The sequence below is a fragment of the Mirounga angustirostris genome, unplaced genomic scaffold, assembly GCF_029215605.1.
Source record: "Mirounga angustirostris isolate CCGP_5_RB_7025 unplaced genomic scaffold, mMirAng1.0.hap1 SCAF_3, whole genome shotgun sequence".
Lineage (NCBI taxonomy): Eukaryota > Metazoa > Chordata > Mammalia > Carnivora > Phocidae > Mirounga > Mirounga angustirostris.
In genome coordinates, this window is record NW_026991711.1 from 78,680,148 (window position 1) to 78,706,559 (window position 26,412).

Genomic DNA, 26,412 nt, shown 5'->3' on the forward strand with positions numbered 1-26,412 from the left:
GGCTTTCACTAGAAATGAGAATGCTGCTATAGGATTGTGATGTGAAGACAACAGTTACTTAAGTTGTTAGTGAAGTGAACTTGTGAATTTTTAGTACTTCAGTGAAAGAAAACATTAAAACTCATTTATAAACTTGAGACCTCATTGAATTTCTTGTTTGTTTTACATATTTAAATTTTCTTCTTGAAATTTATCAACACTAAAAAATAGTGAACACATCATGTATTCATTTTCCACTTGCCTTTTGTTAATATGGTGTTAGGCATAGAAGTAAACGTTGATTCATTAATCCAGCTAAGATTTACTGAGCATCTACTATATTGCTTTAATGATGCCTTAGTTATAACTTTTTTTAACTGTTATCTTGTGATTTTAATTTGATGGGATGTAGATAATAATCAAGAAGTGTAACCAAAAAAGCCAAAATAGATATTTTTTATGATAATGATAAAAATACTGTTGTCGTTTTACTTTCTCAAATCATAAACTGCTGCATATACATAATCTTTTTAAACGCATTATCTAATTGGAACCTTTGGACAGTCATATGAATTAGACAGGACAGAAGGTGTTCACCCCTTTTATAGATGAGAATACTGAGGCAAAGATAGATGAAGCGATTTGCTCAAGTTACTTGAAGTGGTAAATCTTAGACTGTTAAAACCCAGATTTTCTAACTCCTTTGTCAAAACAGTAAGATCCTCGTACTAGACTCTTGAAAGAGTCCTGTAGAGTATTTTAATTTAAAATTTATTTTAGACATAGTTTTTTAAAAATTTTATTATTTGATTTCTAACTTGTTGAAAACAAAAATGATCAATTTAGGACTATTTGTTAGTGCTAATCAGATTAGCACAAAGGATGGTGGAGAAAAACTGTAGCAAACATAAATCAAAAAGCATTGGGCCTGGCGTCACTTTGGCAAAGGATGTAAAGCCTCATACGTTTTAGTAGATGCCAAGTATTCTCTCTATTACAACATCATAAAATAATTCCCTTGGAATAATTCATTTGGAAAAATTTATGTGAAGGAAGTTGCATTGAAAATGTTTGCTGGCTGCATTTGGAAAATTAACAGATATTAACTTAATTCTCTATGCTCTTGGATAAATGAGGCATTGTTATGTTAACCTCTTACACTTTTAAGATTTGTACTAACGGTATTTTATACTGGTCTAATCACTGCTAACTTTATTAGACTTACTAGTCTTATAGTATACTAATCAGTTAACTTTGATCTGATTTCATTGAAATTCACCACTCTAAATTATTTACAATAGCTTTTGTTTCTGACCTTCTTAAGTATCAGAGTCCCTGTCTCTGGTACAGAAATAATATCTAGCCCTGACTGTGACAAAGGGCAGAGAGGCAGCACTTGAAGGTACTGATCATTATAGAGGGAGTTAAGAGGTAATACACTTGGGATGACCACTGAGACCTGAAAGTCTGAAACAGGCAGACAGGAACCTTCTACAGGGGTAAGAAAAACAAAACTTGTGATCTCTCAGAGGCAGATTTGATGCTTTTTTCTGCTCCCTTTCCTCTTTGTCCTGAGAAGGAGTTGTCCTCTTTTTCCCATAGGATTTCACTTTTGGCTTGCTTCCCTCATTATTTCATTACAATGCACTGCACCTGCTATGAAGGTAACTTGATTTTAATGAGATTTAGTTGATAACCAAATACTGAAAATGAGTAAACATATTAGGAAATGAGTCCTGGACGCAATGTGATATGTGATCTGTGAATAGGGAGAAATACTGTGTTGAATATGTGTGGAAGTGCTTTGCTCTCTTGCTCCACAATCAATGTTTAATTATTCATCATTCTTGAGGAATTTCTGTTAATTTGGCATCTTTGAACCCTAGTGGTATGGTATATCAAATGTTTATAATGTTAATCTCAAATCCTTGCAGGGCTTTCAAATTAAGGAGCAATTAAACTGATATCTTTTAATGATGAGACTATCTTACTGAATTGTAGTTCTTTTAAAGCTGGTAGTTTTAGGTAGGTTAACACCAGAATATTTGGTTTCTGATAATACTTGTAACCATGCTGCATAATATATTTTTATGTATTTCTTACGTCTTTTAGCAGTAATTTGAAAAGAACTTACTTGCTTTAAAAAGTTCGTCTTTTTATTTCATAAGTATAAAGTGGAAAAAAGAATATAAAATACATACAGGTGATAGTAATGATATATAAATGATGTATACCTATGTATTAAAATTAGAAAACTGTGAACAGATGTTCAGAGTAATAACCTCTGTATGGTAGGATTGTGGGCAGTTTTCTTTGTGCTTTTCTGTACTTTCTAGTTTTTCTAAGGTTAAGATATATTATTTTTATAGGACAAAGGTAAGAACAAAATATTCTTATGTTTGGAGAACTGAGTCTATCATAAGACTCTGTTTTGTTCTTAATTATCATGTGTTAAGAATGTACTTTCCCTTTATGGGTGAATTTTACTTAAATAACGTGAAAGTTTGCTGTTTTGGAGAGGTAATCTTTATTGCTGCTCATGAAACCATCCCATCCCCCTGAGGGCTCTTTGTTTGTGTGATGAGGTTTGTAGTTAAAGGAGACTTTTATTTTTAAAAGTTCTTTTTGGGGAGCCTGGATGGCTCCGTTAAGCGTCTGACTCTTGATCTCAGCTCAGGTCTTGGTCTCAGGGTCGTGAGTTCAGACTCCTCATTGGCCTCCACGCTGGGCCTGGCGCCTACTTAAAAAAAAATGATAGAAATCCTTCCTTTTTCTAAGCAGCATTAACCTCAGAAAGTCCTCATTTTTCATTGTTCTTTCCCTTCTTCTTCACTCATTTTTTCATATCCTGATTTCAAACACATGCATGTACTCTTAGGAAATGTTTATTTCACATAAAAATAAAGCTTCATTGTGAGTACAGGTTGTTTCATTAGAGTTGTGTGTTATTGAAAATTTGAATGTGGTCATAGTTTTAAAGTAGGCCATTTTATGGTGAGTAGAGGTTGACATTAGTAGTTTGTGGGAATTTGTAAATTATTTGTGTAAATTTTTATAGTTAATTATTTGTGAGAATGATAAATTTGTGTTTAATGAGAGCTTCTGGGTTCATAATGTTCTATTCACTGAAGTCTTATTTAGAAAGGATGAGAGAAAAACCAAGGTTAAAAGACATAAAATATGGGATGCTATGAAATGTTTCCAGAATCAGAGGATCTTGTAATACATTATGTTAGATCTCTTGCTTTGAATTTTATTAATTTGGATTTAATACCTACTTTCCCCACTAAAGCCTAGGTATATTTAAAAACTATGTCCATAGTTGGTCCCAGTGTTATTTAAATGTATCTGTGAAGTTTTGATTGTTGGCGCTTTGATCGTTAATCATCATTTCAAAAGAAAGCTATTTTTTAAAATACAATTTTCTTAACTAAAAAAAAAAGATGAAGGGATTGTACTAGTGAGTTTCTAAAATTCTGTTAATGTGTAAAATGAATTGAGTAATACAACAGACTGTTTTCTCTATAAGAGGCTCTTTAGTGCTTGGTTTCTCAGACCAGGTTTCTTCCTCCATGTGCCTGGGGCCATGCAAAGGCAGTTAAACTTGTACAATTCTCTTGATGATTTGGGGACATTTTTGTATTAAAAGAAATGTATATTTTAATGTAAAATTACAAGAGTGAGTGCGTGTATGTGTGTGAGTTTCTGTGTTTATGTGTGTGTATTTAAACTAAACTAGGAATATTAAGAGTACTTTTACTATTGTTGAAGGCAGCTTGGTCTATACCCCCAGATTCCTGAAGGAATTTGCATGTATTCTCTATTGTTAGGGCTTCCTGGTGTGGCAGAGTCTAAGAAAATGCTTGAATGTATGGGCTGGTGTGTCATCCATAAATATTAATTATACAGCCATGCTTATTTTAATTGAGATTAAGAGGCAAATATGAATTTAATTCTTTTTTTTTTTTACAGTTTTTAGAGGAAAGATTTCAGACATATGCAATAATAGACATATAGTATATTGGTCATCTAGTAACCATCATTCAGCTTCAGCAAATATCAACTCATGCCATTCTTTAGGAATTTAATTTTATGTATATTTGCTCATATTTGCCAAGATAAGCATCTGTAAGGTCAAGGTACTGACATCAGAAGCATTTCTGAACAAAGATGTTGCAGTTGGTGGGTGGGTATGACTGTGTTCAGCTGTTGTATAAGCTTGCATAAATAGTATCATCTTGACTTTAATCTTTCGGTTGTTCAGAGGTAGTGTGCATATTTCTGTTTAACCCCTGGAAACTTGCCAAAATAATTTGTATCCTCTCCATCCTTGGCACCTTGACTCTAAATAGTCTATGAGTAATAGCAGTAAGTTGATGTTAGGAGCCTGTTGGATAGAGCCATTAAGAAGGAAAATCTTCATTTTCAATTTAAAAAACTTGAGAATTACCTCGTTAATGTTTTAGATGCTATATAATCTGTTTCACTTTCATCTGCTTTCGAAATACACTTTATAAACATGAGAACATAGAGTCAGACAGACCTGAATTCAGATCTCAGCTGGCCTGAATTACTTACCTTCTCCAAATCTCACTTGTTCAAATGTAAAATGGGGATATGGATTGTTGTGTGAAGTAAATGAAATAATACATTCAACACTGGTTATCTTGAAATGTTGTTTGCACTCAGTGATTGAATAGATGTATGTCCTGAGTTCAAGTCAGTTGGATTTGTGTAGCTGAAATTGAGGAAGTACTATTTGTAATTACTAGGCTACTTAGAAAGGGGAGCTAATCTTTACTTTGTCATACCTAGTTTTCTGACTGGTAGGTATAAGATCTAAAGGTATAATGGAAGATCTAAAGATATAATGGAAGATCTAAAGATAGAAAATGTTCTTTGAACAAATACTGTATTGAAACAAAGCATTAGAAAAAACATGCCTTACAGTTGTTTCTTATCAAATAATTACAGCAAACCCTGGCCTGTTCTATTCTAACTGCACTATTGAGTGAATTCTCAAGTTCAAGTAAAACTAGCAACATTGGACTCAGTATGGAATTCCATGGTAACTGTAAAAGAGTTTTTCAGGTATTGGTTTTTTTATGTTTTATTAGATTGTTCACTTTTTACACAATCTGTTCCTAGTGGAGTGAGAACATTTACTTTATCTAGCTGAATGTGGCCTGTACTTGAAGATTTGTGTTGTGATTTCATAGCATTTAGTAAAGGATAAAAGATAGGATAGGATAAAGATTTGGTGAACATAGCTGACAGTTTTAGCTTTCTTGTTTAATTCTAGTCTTTAAACAAAAAGGAAATACCACTCCAAAGATCCTTAGATTATTTATTTTGTTCTTATTGCGTTTAGATGTAACTAATTCAATTGGTGGGACTTTGCTGGCCTTAAAATAGGCCTGGCAGAATGCCAACAAGGGCCATGTATTTAAAATGTTATTGCAGATGGTGTGGGCTCTTTGTCTCATATGTATTGTTTGGCTCTGAAGTAAAGTTATGTGAAGGCATTGGCTTAAATCCGAGGGCTCTGCACTAAAGCAACTGACCCCTCCAGCTCTGTAGTAGTTGTCAAAGACTCAGCTTCTTTACGGAGTAGCATTTATATTACAGTAGATGCATTCAAACTGGTGTCACTTGAAAGCATACTTGTGATATAAATTATGAGCAGACCTAAAAATGGAAAATGTTCTTAAAGAGGTAGTGTTTTTGCATTGAATATTTTAAGGTTTTTGTTTTGTTTTATGGTTCTTAAATGGGAATACATTTTGAATAAGCTTTTGATTGAAAAATATGTGTGATTTATTTATTATAGGAAGAAGACCTTCGTCAAATCTTCATGTTAACGGTTGAAGTTCTTCAGGAGTTCAGCAGGCGGGAGAACCTCAATGCTCAGATGTCTTCGGTATTTCAGCGTTACCTTGCACTCGCCAATCAAGTCTTGAGCTGGAACTTTCTTCCTCCAAATTATATCCTTTTAACAACCAAAGAGTTTATTTGTGGTTATTTTCATAGATGACTTAATTATGGCTAAAAGTACTTCATCTCTGCAGGTTTGTAAAGCATGTTGTTGAAAGAAAAGTCTTTTTAGAAATGGAATTTAATGTTTTTTTCATTTTATAATACACAATGCAATGGACTACTTACAGGATTTAAAATTTCATTTACAACCTTGTAGAAGAGAGTCAAATAAATGGAAGCATTTAGTGGATAAGGGGGCTGTTGCTAACTAAGAAATAGCAGTGTTCCTTAGGAAGGAAAAGGAAGAAGGTGGGAAGCGAATTCAAGAAACTGAATCATTTCCTCCATGTGACATGTGATTACATTGGATTTTTTGGCTGACTCTCGTAAGACTAATTTGGCATTCTCTAATTTGACCTTTATGGATGCAGATATTGTTCAAGTGTAGATAGTAAGGTAGTAGTATGTTTATTCTTTGAAGACCTTTTTTAATATAAAAATATAAAACTTTTATTTCTAGCTAATTAGCTCATACAAAATAAGTTTAAATGGGTTATATTGTAGGTTTGTATGTCTGCTTTTTAAAAATGAGTTATTAAAGCTGAAAAATTTGTATTTCTTAGTTTAAGGTTTATGATTTGCTTTCTAGAACATTTGCTGCCTATTGATAGATTGAAAGCAGTACTATCTAGTGTCTCTTCATCTTTATCATAGTTGAATCAGACAAATCTAGGTTCAATTCTTAGCTGATGTTAGGCAAATTACTTAACATCACTGAGTCTCAGTTTTTCCAAATATAAAATGGGGATATGGATTGTTGAGTGAATTAAATGTAGCAATACATTTAAAACACTCAGGAGTTAGCTACTATTTATTGAGCTTTTAATAGTTTACTTGAATAAAGAAGCTCATCAGCTGTCTGTGTTCTACTTTTTTCTTGACTTAATATATAGGAAATTTAATTTCCCTTGTTATACATGTCTTTAATCAGTATTTTCTTGGGGGCCTGGGTCTGGGGGGTTAAGGAATCTATTTAGGAGAAAAAGATGACAAGCATATAGGAAATACATATTTAGCCATACCAGAGATTTAAGATGAGACTCATCTTTGCTACAACAGAGCCAAGAGTTGCTACGTTCACATACTAGAAATTACCTACTGTTTTGGGCTGGTAAAATTGTGGGATTTTAAAGGGGCTAAGTGTGGTTAGGTACAGCATTTTCTTCTATTTTCAAGTTAATACACTCATGTAGTAGAAAACTGTGAAAAGCTGGACAGGGTATTGAGTCTCTGATTCAGTTGAGTTCTCCAGTTTTCTTTCCCCAAGGCAGTCATGGTGAGCTGCTGCTCTGTGGGGCAGAGCTTACAGGGATGTTAATCACTTTCTGCTTTTATCTCTGCTCGCTGATCACCTTTCTACTCATTATTAATTTTATGTCTTCAGTATATTCTCTTTGGTTGTTAAAAGGCACATATTTTCCTAGGTTTGCTTTTTAAAAAATTTCCCCTTTGAGTGTTGCAATATAATTTTTGCTCCAGTTTTTGTTAGTAAAAAGAAAGATGTTGAAAAACTTTGAGACAGATTTAAAAAGTAGCAGGCCATATGGAGTTATCAAAACATTAATTACATATGTAGGGAAAATCAACAAAAGTTACACTGCATATATTGGAGCCAATTTTAAAGTCTGTGTTTTAGGGGGAAATGTAGTTGGCTGAAGAGAGACTGTTTTGTAAAGGCAAACAGTGCTGTGGGAGTTTGGAAACAAAGTTTGTCTAAAGATACACACACATAAAATATTTTCACAAAGTATTTAGATAAAGCTTTGGAAAACCTGTCATCTGCAGGCTACAGTGTTCCCAAAGGAAATAATTCCTTGTTTAAAGAAAAGTAGATCTTGACCTTCATATATTCTACTTCATGACTTACAGATGTATTCATATCTGACCATAGATGTTTGCATAGTAGCCATTTGTTGGCCACCTGAACTCCAGTCCAGTACTGCTTCCTTTAAGTGGATTAGCTTTAAATGTAGGGGAAAGAGCATGGCAATGGAATTCAACTAAGCTACACTTTTAGTGCTAATTAAGGAAGTCAGTTTCAAGGAACCCGATTCTGGTATAATTTCTAGTTTTGGCAATTCCTTGGTGATCTCTGTAACCATTGGGAAGAGAATTGGATAATTATTTAACTTAGTACCTTGAAGAGAGCCTACAGATCAAATTTAACTTAGTTAATATAAAGTGGTTGGCTTTTTAAAAAATGATATATCTTTTAAGTTAGAATAATAGCTAGTAGACCTTGTAGAATGTGTGTTTTGTATCAAATATATTGGATCATTTAGAATGGTATCATATTAAATGAGGCTGTGTTAAATTGCCAGTATTAGTCCCTATTCATAATTTTTTGTAATGTGCTTTCTATTTTGCATCTTTCTATTTTGATGTAATTCTAAACATACAGAGATACCACAAGAGTAATTCAAAGAATTGGGCGGATGTCCTAATACCAAGATTAGTCATCAGTTGAAAACATTTTGTCCCTTTCTTTTTCTTTTTCTTTCTTTCTGTCTCTACATACACATAATTTTCTATTGTAAGAATATACCAGATTTCTAGTTATTCATGGATCAGTTGATTGACAGTTGGGTTGTTTCAGCTTTTTGGTTATTATGAATAATGCTGCTGCTATGAACATTCATTGTAAGTTCATGTTTGGATTTACATTTTCATTTCTCTGGGATATACCTAGGAGTAGAATTGCTGGATCATGTGGAAACTCTGTGTTTAATCTTTTGAGGAGTTGCCAACCTGTTTTCTAAAGTAGCTGTACCATTTTACATTCCCACCAACATTATATGAGGTTTCTAATTTCTCCACATCCTGGCCAACACTTGTTATTTGTCTGTTTATAGCCATCCTAGTTCATTTGAAGTGGTGATCTCATTGTGATTTTGATTTGCATTACCCTGATGGTTAATGTATTAAACATCTTTTTATGTGGTTGTGGGCCATTTATGTATCTTCTTTGGAAAAATGCCTGGTGAGATCCATTGTCTATTTTTTAATTGTTGTGTCTGTTTAAAATTGAGTTGTAATAGTTCTTTATATATTCTGGATACAGGTCCCTTAACAGATACATGATTTTCAAATATTTCCTCCATTTCTCTGAGTCATATTTTAACTTTTTTATGATGTCCTTTGAAACAGAAAATTTGAATTTTGATGATGTCCAATTATTTTTTCTTTTGTTGTCGTATCTCAGAAATCATTGCCTGATCCAAGGTCATGAAGATTTATTTATGCCTGTGTCTTCTTCTAAGACTGGCTTCTTAAATGTAGACTCTTCCTTCATATGAAGACTTTGATCTGTTTTGAATTAAGTTGGATATATGATGTGAATTGGTGATCAGGCTTAATTCTTTGGCATGTGGATTTCCAGTTATCCCAACAGATAATTGACTATTGATTAGAAAGATAGAAGAGGCTGGGGGAGTAGGAAGTACCTGAGATATGTCATGGTGGTGAATGATTGCTCTATCTGTTAATATGTAACTTAATTGTCCTAACGTCAGTTTTTAATTTAGAATACAAAAGGATTGATAGGAGAAATTATTCATATAAATCAGTGATCTGTAAGGTTAAATATGCATGCTGAGCCTCCAAGTTTGTATTTACATAGATAGTTGTTGATAAAGGATATGATTGTAGACCAAAATATACATTAGATTGCCTGGAAGGAAATTTTGTATCGTTAGCTGCTGAAGCTTTTGGAAATTTCTTACAGAGAAGTATGTAAATTATGATATAAAAATGTTATCAAGAAAGCCAGTTGAAGCTAACTCAGCAGTGGAGCTAGGATGTGCAGAGAGGTATTAATGAAAAGAATACATGAATATTTAGATATTTATTAATATTTAAGAGTATATAATACTTTTTTTTTTTTTTAAAGATTTTATTTATTTATTTGACAGAGACACAGTGAGAGCAGGATCACAAGCAGGGGGAGAGGGAGAGGGAGAAACAGGCTTCCCGTGGAGCAGGGAGCCTGATGCGGGGCTCGATCCCAGGACCCTGGGATCATGACCTGAGCCGAAGGCAGACGCTTAACGACTGAGCCACCCAGGCGCCCCTATAATACTTTGTTTTGCCGTGATTTTAGGTCAAGATTAATGTACATACATAGAGTTTCACTGAAGACATCATAACTCTACAGCAGTGGTTCTCAGTTGGGGTGATTTTGCACACTTGAGACATTTGACAATGTCTGGAGACGTATTTGGTTATCACTTCTCGGGAGTGTTACTGGCAACTGGTGGGTAGAGGCCAGGGTTACTGCTAGACATCTACAATGCACAGGGCAGCTCCTACAAGAAGCAGTTATTGTGCCCAAAATGTCAGTGATCCACACAAAAACTTTTATGTGAATGTACTTAACAGTATAATTTATAATAGGCAAAAAGTGGAAATGACCCAAGTAGCCATCAACTGATAAATAGATACATGTGGTTTACCCACATTATACACTATTATTTATCAATAAAAAGGAATGCTGATACTGATACATGCAACAACATGGATACACCTTGGAAACATCATACATCCTAAGTGAAAGAAGTCATTCACAGAAGACCACATGTACGATTCCAGATTAGTGGTTACCTAGGGCTGGGACGGTTGGAAGGAAACAGGAGGTGATGGCTTAGGTGCATGGGGCTTTTTGGATGATGAAAATGTTCTAAAATTATATCATGGTGATGGTTGCATAACTCTGAATATACTAAAAACCATTGAATTGTACCATCAATGAGTAAATTGTGTAGTATGTGAAGTAAGTCTCAAGGCTTTAAAAATATCAGTCATGCCAAGGGTTAGAAATTGTGCGGTAAAGGTCAACTGCCAACTGTTGTAGAATGTTAATAGAGGGAAATTAAGGGTAAAGATAAAGTTTTGGGAGATATTCCTTTTATGGGGCCATTGAAGTAAAGGGAGTGAGAAAGATCATTCAAAGAGAAGCAGAGAAGGTCAATGGTAGAATCTTTGGGTACAGCAATAGTAAGAACCAGGAAAAAGCAAAAGAGATTGAGCAGGGCAGTTCAGACAAGCAGAGGGAATAACCAGGCAAGGGAGTCTGGGAAGCAAAGATAGATGAGTGTTTCAAAAAATAAAGGTAGTAGACATGCTCTGTTACTGATAAGGAAGATGTAGATTGGGTATCAGGGCACAGATAGTCATGTGGAGATCTGTTTATTTGAGTACCAGGTGGGCGGGTATTGCACAAAAGCCATTTCCGTGATTGAGTAGTGATTGGTAATTGAAGTAGAAAGTGTCGGTATTTTGAGGACCATGAACTGTGAGAAATGGAGTGGCAGTTTGAGACAATTGGAGGTTTGGTTTAGTTTTGTACTTTATGCTTTGGAGAGATGAACCTGTTTATTACCCAAAGGGAAGAAATCAGAATTGAGGCAAGAAAATAAGATGTTGTAGTGCTAGATAGCCAATGGTATGGATGTTTAGATAGTCCAGGATGCAGTTGAGGTAGTGAGGAAGATAGTAAGCTTTAGGATGTATGGCATGCCTACCATCATGATCCAAGATTCTTAGCTATTAAATGCTGGTTTGATCAGCTTTGCCCAGGTTTGTTCAAAAGTAGACGAGCAAAGTGGTAGAAATCAGCATGTGATGGAATTTTCAATTGTGTGTATGAAAAAATGTGTAAAGCCATTGTGAAGTTTCTTCTTCAGTCCTTTTTTTTTTTTTTTTAGTTTTTCCTCAAACTGTTCTCTGTTTATACCTGTTATTGTACACTTTAAAAGAAAGGTCAGTCTATTAAGTCATTAATCAGTATATGAAGTAGTTTATGTATTATCCTTCCAGGGATATTTCTGCTTTACAAGGAACGTATCCAGGAGAAACCAGCAAGAAGAATTTAACTTCAGGCCATTGGAAGGAAAGGTTATGTTGGGAGTAGTCCCTTCAGTCCTAAGTCATAATTGATTCTTCTGAATTATGTATTAACCTATACTGTAATATTTTGAAAAATATTTAGTAGTTGAACTTTTAAACTTGGTAGTTCTTGTATCTGTTTTCTTGCCTGTGATACCCCACTATATTACTTACAGTTATTATCCCATTATACGTACTATAGTACATAGAACCATCATAGCCAGTAGGGCCTTTGGCTATAGGAGAAAGGTAACAAAACTGCTTTTCTGATGTCAACCTGCAGGTGGTTGGAGAGCAAACGGAAGGCCCACTGAGTTGTTTGCTCCTGTCTGAGCAAGGCTGTGCAGTTTTATTTTCTCTTTCTAAGCCCACGGATTTTTCACTTATTACTTTTTATAGTTTAAATCCATGCAGGAGCAGGGAGGAATGGATTGAGCATTAGAAAAAAGTCTCCCCAAGAGGAAACTTAACTTACATACTTTTTAACTCTCTGATCTTAACTGCTTAGGAATTTAAGGCCATAGGCAACTTAAAAGTTGAACTTTACATGCCAGGAGCTGTGTCCTTTGGTGCCCCTTTGGCTCAGTAAGTTACATCATTTATGTAGGTGTCTGTTGGGCAGGTCTGACTTAATTACTTTAAATGCCATATTTCTCACTAGAAAATTATTTCCTTTCAAATTATTTATTTATAAAGAAATATATCCATTGAGTTCTAAATTCCATGAACTGTCTAACAGGTTATCAGTTCAATAAATTCTTGACGAATGCCACTACTTACAAGGTAGTCCTGGGCTGTACTCTGAAGCATAGAGTATATTATTTGCAAAATGATGTCGATGGGAAGATGGTAAAAGAGCTGCCCACTAAATACATGTTTTTCCCGTGTATTAGGTTTAAGTGAGTAGTGAATACTCAAGAAATTACAATTGTTTGGAGAGTTTTGGTTTTTTAATATCTAATGTGAATTCTTGAAGGCCATTCTATACATTTTAATTTTGATGGCAGGATTTTTTTGTTCATATCAGCATTAAGACCATGTGGGTTTAATCTTTTTACCGGTTAAAGAAACTTTGCTTTTGCCATGGGTAGAACTGTACTTCCTACCCTGGTCGGTTGTCTTTAGCAGATTTGGGTTCATTATCTGGACTGGGGAAAAGTGTGTGAATCTGTTACCACTAATGCAAAATCATTGTTCTACTGACAGTAGGCTGGTAGCGTGATCTTTATATATAAAGATTACACAACTGCCCACACTAGACAGTTCTTGTGAGAGATCAGACAGTGATTAGTATTAACATTATGGTCCCGCAGCTCAGTCTGAGTTGAATTTTTAAGTTCCTTGAAAGAGGGAATGAGGCCTTTTCTCTCTCTTCATATCAACTTTGGTTGACTAGCCTCGCCCTACACTAGGGTGGGTTAAGTTGGAATGGAATACAAAAGAGGGCTTGATAGCCTGAAAGTTCTCTGACCTAACCACCGAAACATGTATCCACACCTAAATGTGTAGCATTGAACTGCATAAAAGTAATGGAAATGTAATCTAATTGGGGTAAACATCACCACACTGTAGTCTTTTGAATTTTTAATCTTAGATCTTCTATTTTTTAATCCACTTAGGGTAGTAAATATTCCTCATTATATATCAGGTTTCCTTCACAAAGAAGAAAGAAGTGGGTAATTGTCCTATCCGGAAGACTTTAAGATTTTACTCACATTTGTAAGTCATCTAAAATATCTGCTTGGTACATTATATCTTTTCATTAAAACAACTGTGTTCTTTTTTTTTTTTTTTTTTTTTAAAGATTTTATTTATTTATTTGACAGAGAGACACAGCGATAGAGGGAACACAAGCAGGGGGAATGGGAGAGGGAGAAGCAGGCTTCCCGCGGAGCAGGGAGCCCGATGTGGGGCTCGATCCCAGGACCCTGGGATCATGACCTGGGCCGAAGGCAGACGCTTAACGACTGAGCCACCCAGGCGCCCCAACAACTGTGTTCTTAATTGACGATTCATGTTCAGAAACTTATGTTTGGCATTGATAAACAAAAGATACATGTTGACATAGCATAAATTTTGGATTAAGAAGTACTATGGTATTTTTTTTAAGGCATTGTGACAAAATTCACAAACCATACAAGCCACACATTTATTTATTTATTTTTTTAGAGAGAGCGCACGTGAGTGCAGGGGTGGGGGGTAGGGGGAGAGGGAGAGAGAGTCTCAAGCAGGCTCCATGCCCAGTGTGGAGCCTGGCGCAAGCTCAATCTCACAACCCTGAGATCATGACCTGAGCCGAGATCAAGAGTCGGATACTTAACTGACTGAGCCACCCTGGTGCCCCACAAGTCACACATTTAAAATGTACAATTAAATTTTTTCTTTAAAGTTTACTCAGGAGTTGTACAACCATCACCACCATTGATTTTAGGGAATATTTATCATCCCAAAAAGAAACCCCATACCCTTTAACATTCCCACCCCCACTTCCCTCCCCACCTCTACCCCCTTTCAGTGGCAACTACTAATCCACTTTCTATCTCTATAGATTTTTCTATTCTGGATGTTTTATTTAAATGGAATCATACAATATGTGGGGGTTTTTTGGTCATTTTTATGTGGCATGTTTTTGAGGCTTATTCAAGTTGTAGCATGTATCGGCATTCCATCCCTTTTTGTTGCCAAGTAATATTCCACTGTGTGGATAATACCATGTTTTATTTCTCAGTTCATCTGCTGATCAGTTGTTGGTCATTTGAGTTCTTTCCATTTTTTATTTATTTATTTTTTAAGATTTTATTTATTCATTTGAGAGAAAGAGCACGAGCGGGGGGTGGGGGCAGAGGGAGAGGGAGAAGCAGACTCCCCGGGAGCCCGAGATGGGGCTTAATCCCAGGACCCCAGGATCATGACCCAAGCCAAAGGTAGATGCTTAACCAACTGAGCCACCCAGTCACGCCAGTTCTTTCCATTTTTTAAAAACAATTTTCAATATAGAATAATGCTGCTGTGAACATCTTTATACAAGTTTTTCCATACTTGTGGATGTATGTTCCCATTTCTCTTGGGTGTACCTGTAGGAGTGGATTGCTGGGTCATATGGTAACTATATATTTAACATTGTGAGAAACTGTCAGACTGTTTTCCACAGTACCTGCACTATTTTGCATTAACATTGTAATGTACAGGTATTCCATTTTGTTTGCATCCTCACCAACACTTACCTGTTTTTTTTTTTTGTTTGTTTGTTTATAACCATCCTGTTTCATACAAAGTGGTATCTCATTGTGCCTTAGATTTGCCTTGCCTAATGGTAAATGCTGTTGAGCATCATTTCATGTGGTTATTGACCATTTTTGTATCTTCTTTAGAGAAATGACTGTTGAGATCCTTTGTCCATTTTTATTTATTTATCATTTATTATTTTTATTTTTTATTTTTAAAGATTTTATTTATGTGAGAGAGAGAGTGCAAGCGGGGTCGGGGAGAGGGGCAGAGGGAAAGGGAGAAGCAGACTCCCACTGAGCAGGAAGCCCGACATGGGGCTTGTCCCAGGACCCGGAGATCATGACCTGAGCCAAGGGCAGAGACTTAATTGACTTAGCTACCCAGGCGCCCCTCCCTTGTCCATTTTTAAATTGAGTTATTTAGTTAGTTAAAGAATCTAGATTCTTTTTTTTTTTTAATTTTTGAATTGTAAGAGTCGTGTATATATTATAAATACATAAAACAAATCCCTTGGCAGATGTATGATTTTCAAATATTTTCTACCATTCTGTGAATTGACTTTTTACTTTATTGATAATGGCCTATGAAACAGAAATTTTTAATTTTTTTCTTTTGTTGTTTGTGCTTCTGATATAAGATGGCTTTGCATAACCCAAGGTCAGAAAGGTTTTTTTAGAAATAGACTTTTTTAGAGCAATTTTAGATTCATAGTAATATTGAGCAGAAGGTACAGAGATTTCCTATCCTCCCTTCCCCCACACATGCACAGTCTCCCATTATCAGTATCCCCCCCCAGAGTTGTGCATTTGTTATCATTAATGAACCTTCAAGTGACACGTCATTGTCACTCAAAGTCCATGGTTTAAATTAGAATTCACTCTTGGTGTTCTGTGGGTTTTGACAAATGTATAATGACATGTATCCACCATCACAGTACCATACTGAGTAGTTTCACTGCCCTAAAAATCCTCTTTGTTCCACCTATTCATCCCTGCCTCTCCCCAAACCCTTGTCAGCCACTGATCATTTACTGTCTCAGTAGTTTCTCCTTTTCCAGAATGTCATGTAATTGGAATAATATAGTATGTGGCCTTTTCAGATTGACTTTCACTTAGTAATATGCACTGAAGATTCCATATCTCTTCATTGCTTGATAGCTTATTTCTTTATTATCACTGAATAATAGTCTGTTGTCTGGATGACAGTTTACTTATCTATTCATCTATCAGAGGACATCTTGGTTGCTTCTAAGTTTTGTCAGTTATGACTATACAGCTGTGTGCAGGTTTTTGTGTTGACACAAATATTTAACTCCTTTAGGTAAATACCCAGGAACATAATTGCTGGATCATATGTAAGAGTAGGTTTAGTTTTTTAAGAAACTGCCAAACTGTCCTCCAAAGTGGCTGCAGCATTTTGTGCTCCCACTGGCAGTGAATGAGTGTTTTCAGCTCCACATCCTTGGTAGCATTTGGTGTTGTCAATGTTCAGATTTTGGCCAATCTGGTAGGTGTGTAGTGGTATCTTATTGTTGTTTTAATTTGCATTTCCCTGATGACATATGATGTGGAGCATCTTTTCGTGTGCTTATTGCCATCTGTATATCTTTGGTGAGGTGTCTGTTAAGGTCTTTGGCCCATTTTTTAACCGGGTTGTTTGTTTTCTTATTGTGGAACTTTAAGAGTTCTTTGTGTATTTTGTATAATAGTCTTTTTCCAGAAATATCTTTTGCAAATATATTCTACTAGTGTTTGGCTTATTCTGTTAATATTGTCCTTCACAGAGCAGAACTTTTTAATTTTAATGAAATTCAGCTTATTGGTTCTTTCCATCATGGATCTTGACTTTGGTATTATATCTAAAAAGTCATTGTCAAATCTGTGGTCATCTAGATTTTCCTCTATATTCTAGGAATTTTAGTTTTGTGTTTTACATTTAGGTCTGTGACCATTTTGAGTTAATTTTTGTGAAGGGTGTAAGGTCTGTGTCTAGATTCTTTTTTTTTTTTTGCTTTGGATGTCCATTTGTTCAGGCACTATTTGTTGAAAAGACTGTCTTTATTCTGTTGTATTACCTTTGCTCCTTTATCAAAGATTATTGGACTTCATTTATGTAGATCTGTTTCTGGTCTCTTTATTCTGTTCCTTTGATCTAGTTTGTCCATTGTTTTCTCCAGTACCCACTGTCTTGATTATTGTAGCTTCATAGTAAGTTAGATAGTGTCAGGACTGTGACTTTGTTCTTGTTCTTAAGGCCACAAAAATTTAATCTTATATCTTATTCTAAGAGTTTTACGGTTTTTAGCCCATACAGTTAGGTTGGTCATATATTAGGTCTATCATCATTTTAAGTTAGTTTTTGTATATGGTATAAGGTGGAGATCCAACTTCATTTTTTTGCATGTTGAATATCCTGTTGTTTCTGTACCATTTGTTGAAAAAGATATTTTCCAATTGAATTGTCTTGTCCCTGCCATCCCCCACTCTGTGTAAAATTACCCAACTGTAAATGTGACAGTTTCTGGCTTCTCAATTCTATTCCATTGGTCTTTATGTCTGTTACTATGCCAGTGCCACACTGTCTTGATTATTATAGCTTTGTAGTAAGTTTTGAAATCAGGAAGTGTGTGTCCTCCAACTTTGTTCTTTTTCTTTTTTTTTTTTGAAGATTATTTTGTCTTCTCTCCCTTACATTTCCATATGAAATTTAGAATTAGTTTATCAATTTCTGCAGAAAAGGCAGCTGGGATTTTGATAGATGTTGTATTGAATCAGTAGATCAGTTTGGGGAGTATTGCCATGTTAACAGTGTTAAATTTTCTGATCCATGAACATGGGATATCCTTCCATTTATTTAGATCTTTAATTCCTTCCAACAATGTTTTATAATTTTCAGAGTAGAGGTTTTGGAATTCTTTTGTTAAATTTATTCCTGATGTTTTATTCTTTTTAATTCAATTGTAAATGGAGTTGATTTTAAAATTATTTTCATATTCATTGCTAGTGTATAGAAATACATTTTTAATGTTAATCTTGTACCATGTAATGTTGCTGAATTTACCATGTACATGTAATGTTGCTGAATTTACTGGCTCAAATAGTATTTTTAGTGGATTAAAAAAAATTTTTATATACATGGTGTCATCTGCAAACCATTATCTTTATTAAGGCCTTATTATATGTAGGTTTTATATGTGTAAAAGGTAATTTATGAAAGTATCCTCCAAAAAAAAAAAAAAAAAAAGAAAGCATGCTCCACCTCAGGCGTGGGTGGAGCAATGTATATAGCTCCTGGGATTTGGTAGATGTTAGAATCACCCCCTGGCCCAGTGAGCTAATTACTTACTGAATGTACCCCAGTCTCACTTTGTTGATGGAGACTGAGACGAAATCTACCTGTTTTCATTCTGTTTCAGATCAATGCTGTCCAAAGAAAGTGTCCCTGGTCCCATGATCCTCTGTCATATCATCATCCCAGTTTAAAAATGGCCTCTACCATCCTGGATGGTCTGATCTCTGTCTCCTTCTCAAAACTTTTCTGTGCTATTTTATTAGAGCTGCTCTCACAAGCTGTTTCCTTCTGCCTTGGCATCTCTTCACATGGACTTTCTCTGCCTGGATACCTTCTCACAGTCTAGCATGTAGTAATAGATGCTTAACAAATATATATTATTTAATTAGTGAGGTAAGGTGATTTGATTCCAAAGTATTATTTTAGTTCTTGGCTGTTTGTTTATGCTGCTAAGATTATTTAGCTAGGAGTTCACCTGGTGTCCATAAATGCTTAAGGGTTTTGGCAATGCTAATCATAAATCACAGTATCATTTTGTAATAAGAACGTTTGGCAGGTATGTTTGGTATGTTGACTTTAATAATACTTCTTTTTTTAGTTTGGTTACACTGCCTTTTATTGATATTCTATTTTTGTGGATCTGATTTGGTTTTAGTAAAAAAAATTTCAACTCAGTCTCTTGGAGAAAGCTAACTGGATCATAAAATAGTAATGGGATATAGAAGCCTTCACCTAAATTAGGATTTCCAGTAAAGCCAACGTTACTATTTGCAGGCAAGGCTTGGGAAAACATTCAGGTGAGGTCAGTTCTCCTTTATTTCAAAGGACTTTTGGTTACTTGGACTAAATGCTGTCTGTAAGACTGGGCTCATTTGTTCTGTGTTGTGCCAGAAAGAGAAATAACAGTTTTTATTGTTAGAAAAACTCATAGTGACAGAGATAAATGTTTAAGAAGAAAAACTTGGCTTTCCCTTTGCCTCTGAAACTTGGTTTTACTAATGAGGTGGCTTAAAAAGAATATGGGAAGATGGAGAAATTAAAGTTTTTATTACTTTTGTAAAATGTTCATTGTTGCTACAGGATCTTCCTATATCAAAGTATTTATAAGTATAGGCTATGGTAATTTTCATACTCTCTCTCTGTTTGTTTGAGGATGATTTGTAGTTATTGTATAACTCATTGTCTTTTTATTGTCCGTTACCACCACAAAATGATACCCTTACTAAAGGTGTTAGTAGATGAACAACTCATTTGCATTTGTAAGGACCAGTGTCTCTGAAGATGACTTTTCTCCCCTCGTGTTAAGATATATGTGCTTACTGATAATACTGTTTGTTGTTTGAGACCTCAAGACTTGTTGTTCGGGACAGAAGACTTAGTAGGATTTATCCAGTGACAGTCAGTAGCAGGGTGCATTCATTTCTGTCCTTCTGGCTCTTAGCCCAGTGTGTTTCTCTCTGGTCATGCAGTTATAAAATAGGGCAGGTGGTACATTTATATGCTTTTGAGTTCTTAGAAGTTTCTGAGCTTTCCTAAGCAGAGAATTTTAGAGCTAGATAGGAACATTGTGAAACGGACAGTAGAGAATAGAGAGTTAATTCTTCGCTGTTCTGAAGTGCAGTTGAATTTACATCTAGCTGCAGCTGATTTTCCAGAGGATTAAGATAGCGTTGAACTTAGAAGACTGGTTGGGTTTTTGCACTTCAGAATTTGAACTCTTGCTAAGAGGGGAGTGGGCTTGTATTTGATACAATGACAAATATTGTACTATAATTTGTGGTTTTTGAATTTGGTGAAAATATGGGAAGGTAAAGTAAGATTAGATGTGGATGACAGATTTTTAAAAAGACATAGGATTATTAAAAGACAAAGCTCTGGATGGCTGTTTTCCTGAATTCTTTATTTGGTTACAAATGAATTATTCTGATACAAAATATAAATTACTTGAGTTCAGTACTTATTGTAGATAAATGTTTAAAGCCATAGGCCAAGAAAATTCTTGATTTAAAATCTGATTCAGATTTTGGTGAATGCTAGCTATTTAACTAGTATCAACCTGTTGTGAGTTGTAGGTCTCCTAAAATCTGATAGGTGTAAAATAGGTGTATAACTAATAAATGATTAATTAGTAAATAATCACTTCATTGTTAGACTTCTCTTTCATTGATAATACATTTGGATAAAAAAGATAAAGCAGTATAATGTGTAGATATTATGGCATGTTAATGTAGTAGGTAGTATAAATCAAAACTTTAAATCCTTTTTTTTTTATTTTTTTTAAAGATTTTATTTATTTATTTGAGAGAGACAATGAGATCGAGAGAGCATGAGAGGGGATAGGGTCAGAGGGAGAAGCAGACTCCCCGCCGAGCAGGGAGCCCGATGCAGGGCTTGATCCCAGGACTCCAGGATCATGACCTGAGCCGAAGGCAGTCGCTTAACCAACTGAGCCACCCAGGCGCCCCTTAAATCCTTTTTAAAATGTTGTCTTAAGAATAGAAATGCTAGGGTACCTGGATGGCTCAGTTGGTTAAGCGTCTGACTCTTGGTTTCAGCTCAGGTCATGATCTTGTGGTTTTGGGAGCAAGCCCTGTGTTGGGCTCTGTACTCATCATGGAGTCAGCTTGCCCCTCTCCCTTGCCCTCTGCTCCTCCTCTCTCTCTCTCAAATAAATACAATCTTTATTAAAAAAAAAAAGAATAGAAATACTGGATTTCTGAATTTTAGAGGTAGTCTTTTGTTTTTAAAGTAGTCTACATTATGAATTATCTGGGAAAGAAGTGGTATTTTGGGGTGTCTTATGCAAACATACAGAAATAGTCAATTAATTCGCAGTACCAAATCAAAAATTGAATTACCCTGATTTTTTATATTTTGAATGTACACATGTGGTCCAGATCTATATATGACCGTTCTATTCACATTGTGATAGGCTTCTCACTTTTTTTTTTAATTGAAAAGTAATACTTGTATATTCATAGTAACAATATTTCAGGTAATACAGAAGAACCCTCATAGCCTTTTTTTTTTTTTTTTTGAAGAGTTTGTTTGTTTATTTACTTGAGAGAATGAGAGAAAGAACAAGAGCAGAGGAGATAGGGAGAGGCATACTCCCTGCCGAGCAGGAAGCCCAATGTGGGACTCCATCCCAGGACTCTGGAACTATGACCTGAGCCAAAGGCAGACGCTTAACTAACTGAGCCACCCAGGTGCCCCCTCATAGCTTCTTATGAAGGTAACCACATCAGCAGTTTCACAGCACAGTCTGCTAACTAAAACATGTATTTTTTTGTCCGAATAGCTTTGTTCTTAAAAATTTGTTCTATTCATTATTACACTGTTCTTTTGTTGCTTTTAATGTTTAAGTTTTTGTTAAAATGCTTTTGGGGTAGTTACATGTTCTTTCAATAGAAATATTATTTGTAATTAAGTTACATGGTTGTATCTTATTGTACCAACATGAGTATGTGTGCACTTTTACTATGCAAAAATGGTGGTGGTGGTTGTGCTGGGCTGACTTATAAGAAGGTAGTTAAGTCTGCAGTGTTGTAGATTAATTCTTCAAAGAACAATTAGGGTAACCTCTGAGCGAAGTGTGTTATAAATGAGTTTTCTAAAGAAGGCAAACAACAGGGGCGCCTGGGTGGCTCAGTCGTTACGCGTTTGCCTTCGGCTCAGGTCGTGATCCCAGGGTCCTGGGATCGAGCCCCGCATAGGGCTCCCTGTCGGCGGGAAGCCTGCTTCTCCCTCTCCCACTCCGCCTGCTTGTGTTCCCTCTCTTGCTGTGTCTCTCTCTCTCTGTCAAATAAATAAATAAATAATCTTTAAAAAAAAAAAAAGAAGGCGGCAAACAACATGTCAAGATAAAAAGTCCTTTCGAGGTTTGGAGTTGGAAAACAAAAAACTCACATGAACTTTAAAATAATTAGGGGACCGGGGTACCTGGATGGCTTAGTCGGTTAAGCGTCTGCCTTCAGCTCAGGTCATGGTCCTGGGGTGCTGGGATCAAGCCCCGCGTCAGGCTACCTGCTTAGCGGGGAGTCTGCTTCTCCCTCTCCCTCTGCTGCTCCCCTGCTTGTGTTCTCTCTCTCTCTCTCTGTCAAATAAATAAATAAATAAATAAGATCTTTAAAAAATAAAATAGGGGGAAAGTATTTTCTGATAGATGTCACATACAGAACTCACAGATCTCCATGTGATGTTAGCAAAATGTAAGGAATTAACATTTTAAAAATATACTTGTCAGCTTTTAGAAGAAATTTGGCCGTACATACTGGGCACTAGGGAAAGTATGTTTAAAACAGACCAGGATCAGGGAAGCTGAAACCAGGATTTAAAAAAATTAAAGATTTGAGGATTATTTTGAACCTGAAGTTTAGGTGAGCAATTGCAATTCATTCCATTTCATATCTGGAAAAAGCCCTCTCTTAAATGTATGTCTTTCCATTTTCTCTTCATAGAAATCCTTGCTATCCATAAGAATTTATGGAGCATACACTTTTTCTAAATACAAAAAGGGTAGACAAGAGAATTAAACAAGTATCTTGGTTTAGGTTTTGTTTTCTTTTGTAATACTTACTAATCTTTGAAGTGATCACCTTCCACTCACTGAAGAACACTGGCAACCCCTTGTTGAGTATAACCAGGAGCCTTAGTTAGGATGCAGGAGATTCCTCGCCTTCCCTTGGAATGAGATTTTCCATATTTCCAAGACATAAATATTACTCACTTTACTTTTGCCAGTATTCTCCCAATATTCTTCCTCTGTGCTTGAATTGGGTGGGGCTCTTGGGGGTTTTAGATTTTAGCTTTCTCTTGCAGGTACCAGCACCTGAAGTATTTGTCTTTCTTACTCTGAGAAAGAGCAGCTTGCACTTGCTCGCTGCCTTGGTGGCTGTATTAATAAGAAAATTGACAGATGGTCTGCTTCGAGACAGACCATTTTACTATGGTTATGTGAATCTGTCTCATATCCCACCTAATTTAAAAATAAATTTTTACCTGGGACACCTGGGTGGCTCAGTCGGTTAGGCATCTGCCTTCGGCTCAGGTCATGATCCCAGGACAGTCCCGCATCGGGCTTCTTGCTCAGCAGGGAGGCTGCTTCTCCCCTCTCCCTCTGCCTGCTGCTCCCCCTGCTTGTGCTCTCTCTCATCAATCAGTCAATCATCAATAAATTTATACCTTTTGTAAGCAGATGAAGTACTAATAAATTCTGTTATTTTTCTAGATGAAAATATTTAGTAAAATTATACACATACACTTTGTTAGATCTGGATGTCCAATAAAATAATAGTTTGTTACCATTTTACTATAAGATTGCAAACTCCTAAAAAATTTGAAGGAGATTGTCATGATTTTCTTTATGCAGGTGCTCAACACAGTACTGAGCATAAGTAATAAATATTTTTCATTACTGAACAGTATATATCAAAATCATTGCCTTTTAATTAATAAAATGGGACATTGAAATTTAAGGAAAATAGAACTGGAAAAAAAATAAGTGGAATATTTTTTATGAAGTACAAAGAATTTATTGCCTTACTCTTGGGTACTTTATTTCATATGCTTAAACCTTTTTTTATGCCCCAGACTTTTATTGTGGAAAATTTCAAAGATGTGCAAAAAATAAAATACCCAGCTTCATTAGCTCTGAGTTTTTGTTTCAATCTCTTCTCTTCCATCCTCAGATAATTGTAAAGCAAATCCTAGACACCCTATGATTTCATCCACAAATACTTGTTTCTCTAAGATAAGCCTTCATTTTAGACAACATGTAAAAATACCTATTATTCAACCAGTATATTCTGAATGCAGAGCACATTAACAACATAAGATCAAAATGTGTGCCTAGTGAGAAAGTGAAATCATTTAAAAAACTATTAACACACTGAAAATTCTTAGCACTCATGGGCTGATTTTTTTTTCTCTTCAAAATCCAGGCTTACTTCGTTTTAACCGTTCCTCTTACAAGTCCTCTTGACTCTTTCCCTGCACCTCCACAAGGGGGCAGATAAAGGAAGAGAAAAGTGAAATTATGTGACTGACTTGAATTTCACTTTTATTCACCAATCAAATGGAGTTGCAGAACATTTTTGGAGCAATTTTTCCGAAATAAGCAAGCAGACTTCTCTTCTGAAACAACTCGTAGTCCCCTCCTTGCTCTTCAGAGACAAAATATTAGATATTTCAGAAGGGGGTTAAGTAATAATCTTTTAAAAAATGATTTCCAAAGCATTTTCATAGCCTTTAATGTTCTCTGTTAATGATTTGGGCTTTAATGAAAATACAGCATTTGAACTTGTGTCTAATTTTTGCAAGCTATAGTTTTGGATAACTATTTTTGAAATTTCTCATTGAGTGATTAGAATGTTGATGTATTTAGCTGGACATCTGATTAGCAGTGGAAGGGGCATAACTACTGTCTTCATGCACAGACAGCTTTCCCTTTTCTTAACCTCAGTTTCTACATCAGTGTCCTTGTGTGAATTATATTCATGGACACTTAAAAGTATATTATGGTTATTTGAAGTATGGCAAAGATAGGATTCCATTTGAAGCATGTTTGATATTGAAACACTTGAACACCATAAAAGTTGATTTTTAGTCTGTGGGATTTTAAATGAATATCTATAGAGTTGTACATAAACTGATTATTTCTTTGTCTGGAATTGGTATTTGCATAATCTAATGTGTGGGAGTTTCTCTGCTTCACTATGATGTATATTTGCTCTTGTTCTTTTTTTGTTACCCAGTGAATATACTTCTTTGGGAAAAATACTATTTTTTCAAGTAGTCTTTTATGAGACTCACATTTTGTATATGTAGTTTTAGCTGTTAATAAGATATTGGGGGAAATGGGATAAATATTCAGAAATTGATTTTTCCTTTTTTGTATATATTTTGGCATCTGTTTTATATTCACATTTTTCATTTTGTTGCTACCATTAAGATCTCTGATTATCAAAGTTTTTATATCCCTGCAGCATGATACGTAATTCTGATGAAACTGTGATCTTATATTCCTGTAGCATTTTTTTTTTTTTAGCACCTAATGCCTTTTATTCCTTAGCTTCATGCATGTAGCATATGTGAAGAGGCTTAAACTGTTTCCATTACATTCTTTCTGGATTGCTCCTGTTATATTTAGGATATACTTATACTTTAGACAAAGTAAGAATGTTATTGTTGTTGACCTTGACACTAGATAACTGGGCAGACATTATATAGCTATGTTTGAATCCTCACAAAATGTGCTGTTAAAGCCAACAGAGTCCTGGCGGGAGACTCTTCTGGATAGCAGAGTTATGGAGCTGTTCTTCACAGTAAGTCTTGCTTTTCATCTCTGGTGGTGAAGGCCAAGGAAGAGTGCCACTGAAAAGAGTACAATGTTTTGTATTTTTCTTAAGTAAAACAGGACAGATTGCTTTCTCCTCTGAAGCCTTCTCTTCTAACAAATACATCTGCTTGAATAGAAATTATCTAGAAATGTTCTTGCTAATTTATAAAAATGTTATGTAAGTATGAAGAGTTGAATGTCCTGGAGCCGAAGTTCTCAAACTTTTTGATCTGAAGACCCCTTTACATTCTTAAAAATTATTGACGACTCCGAAGAGCTTTTGTTTATGGGGTTATAGCTATTAATATTTACCGTATTAAAAATTCAAACTGAAAACTTTAAAAAGTAATTAATTCATTTAAAAATAGCAATACGAGGGGGCACCTGGCTAGCTCGGTTGGTGGAGCATGCAACTCTTGATCTTAGGGTTGTGGGTTCAAGCCGCATGTTGGGTAGAGAGATTACTTGAAAATAAAATCTTTAAAAAAAAAATAGCAACACCAAACCATTACATATTAACATAAATAACATTTTAGTGAACAAATAGCTATAGGGAAGTTTCCTGAAAAGAGTGGCATTGTTTTATATTTTTGCAGAACTCAAATGTTATGCTTAATAGAAGACGGCCAGATTCTCAGATCTGCTTCTGCATCCAG

The 26,412-nt window shown here is 35.3% G+C and overlaps 1 protein-coding gene across 4 annotated transcripts in view; it reads left to right on the top strand.

Moving 5' to 3' along the window:
* The window catches only part of XPO4 (exportin 4), a 140,151-nt gene that overhangs the window by 46,092 nt on the left and 67,647 nt on the right, over nucleotides 1-26,412 (top strand). For all 4 annotated transcript variants that reach the window (XM_064586303.1, XM_064586304.1, XM_064586305.1 and 1 more), the window contains 3 exons: nucleotides 4,954-5,070; nucleotides 5,810-5,963; nucleotides 25,630-25,742. In XM_064586303.1, the coding sequence (XP_064442373.1) occupies nucleotides 4,954-5,070; nucleotides 5,810-5,963; nucleotides 25,630-25,742 (384 nt within the window). The remainder of the gene's footprint in view (nucleotides 1-4,953; nucleotides 5,071-5,809; nucleotides 5,964-25,629; nucleotides 25,743-26,412) is intronic.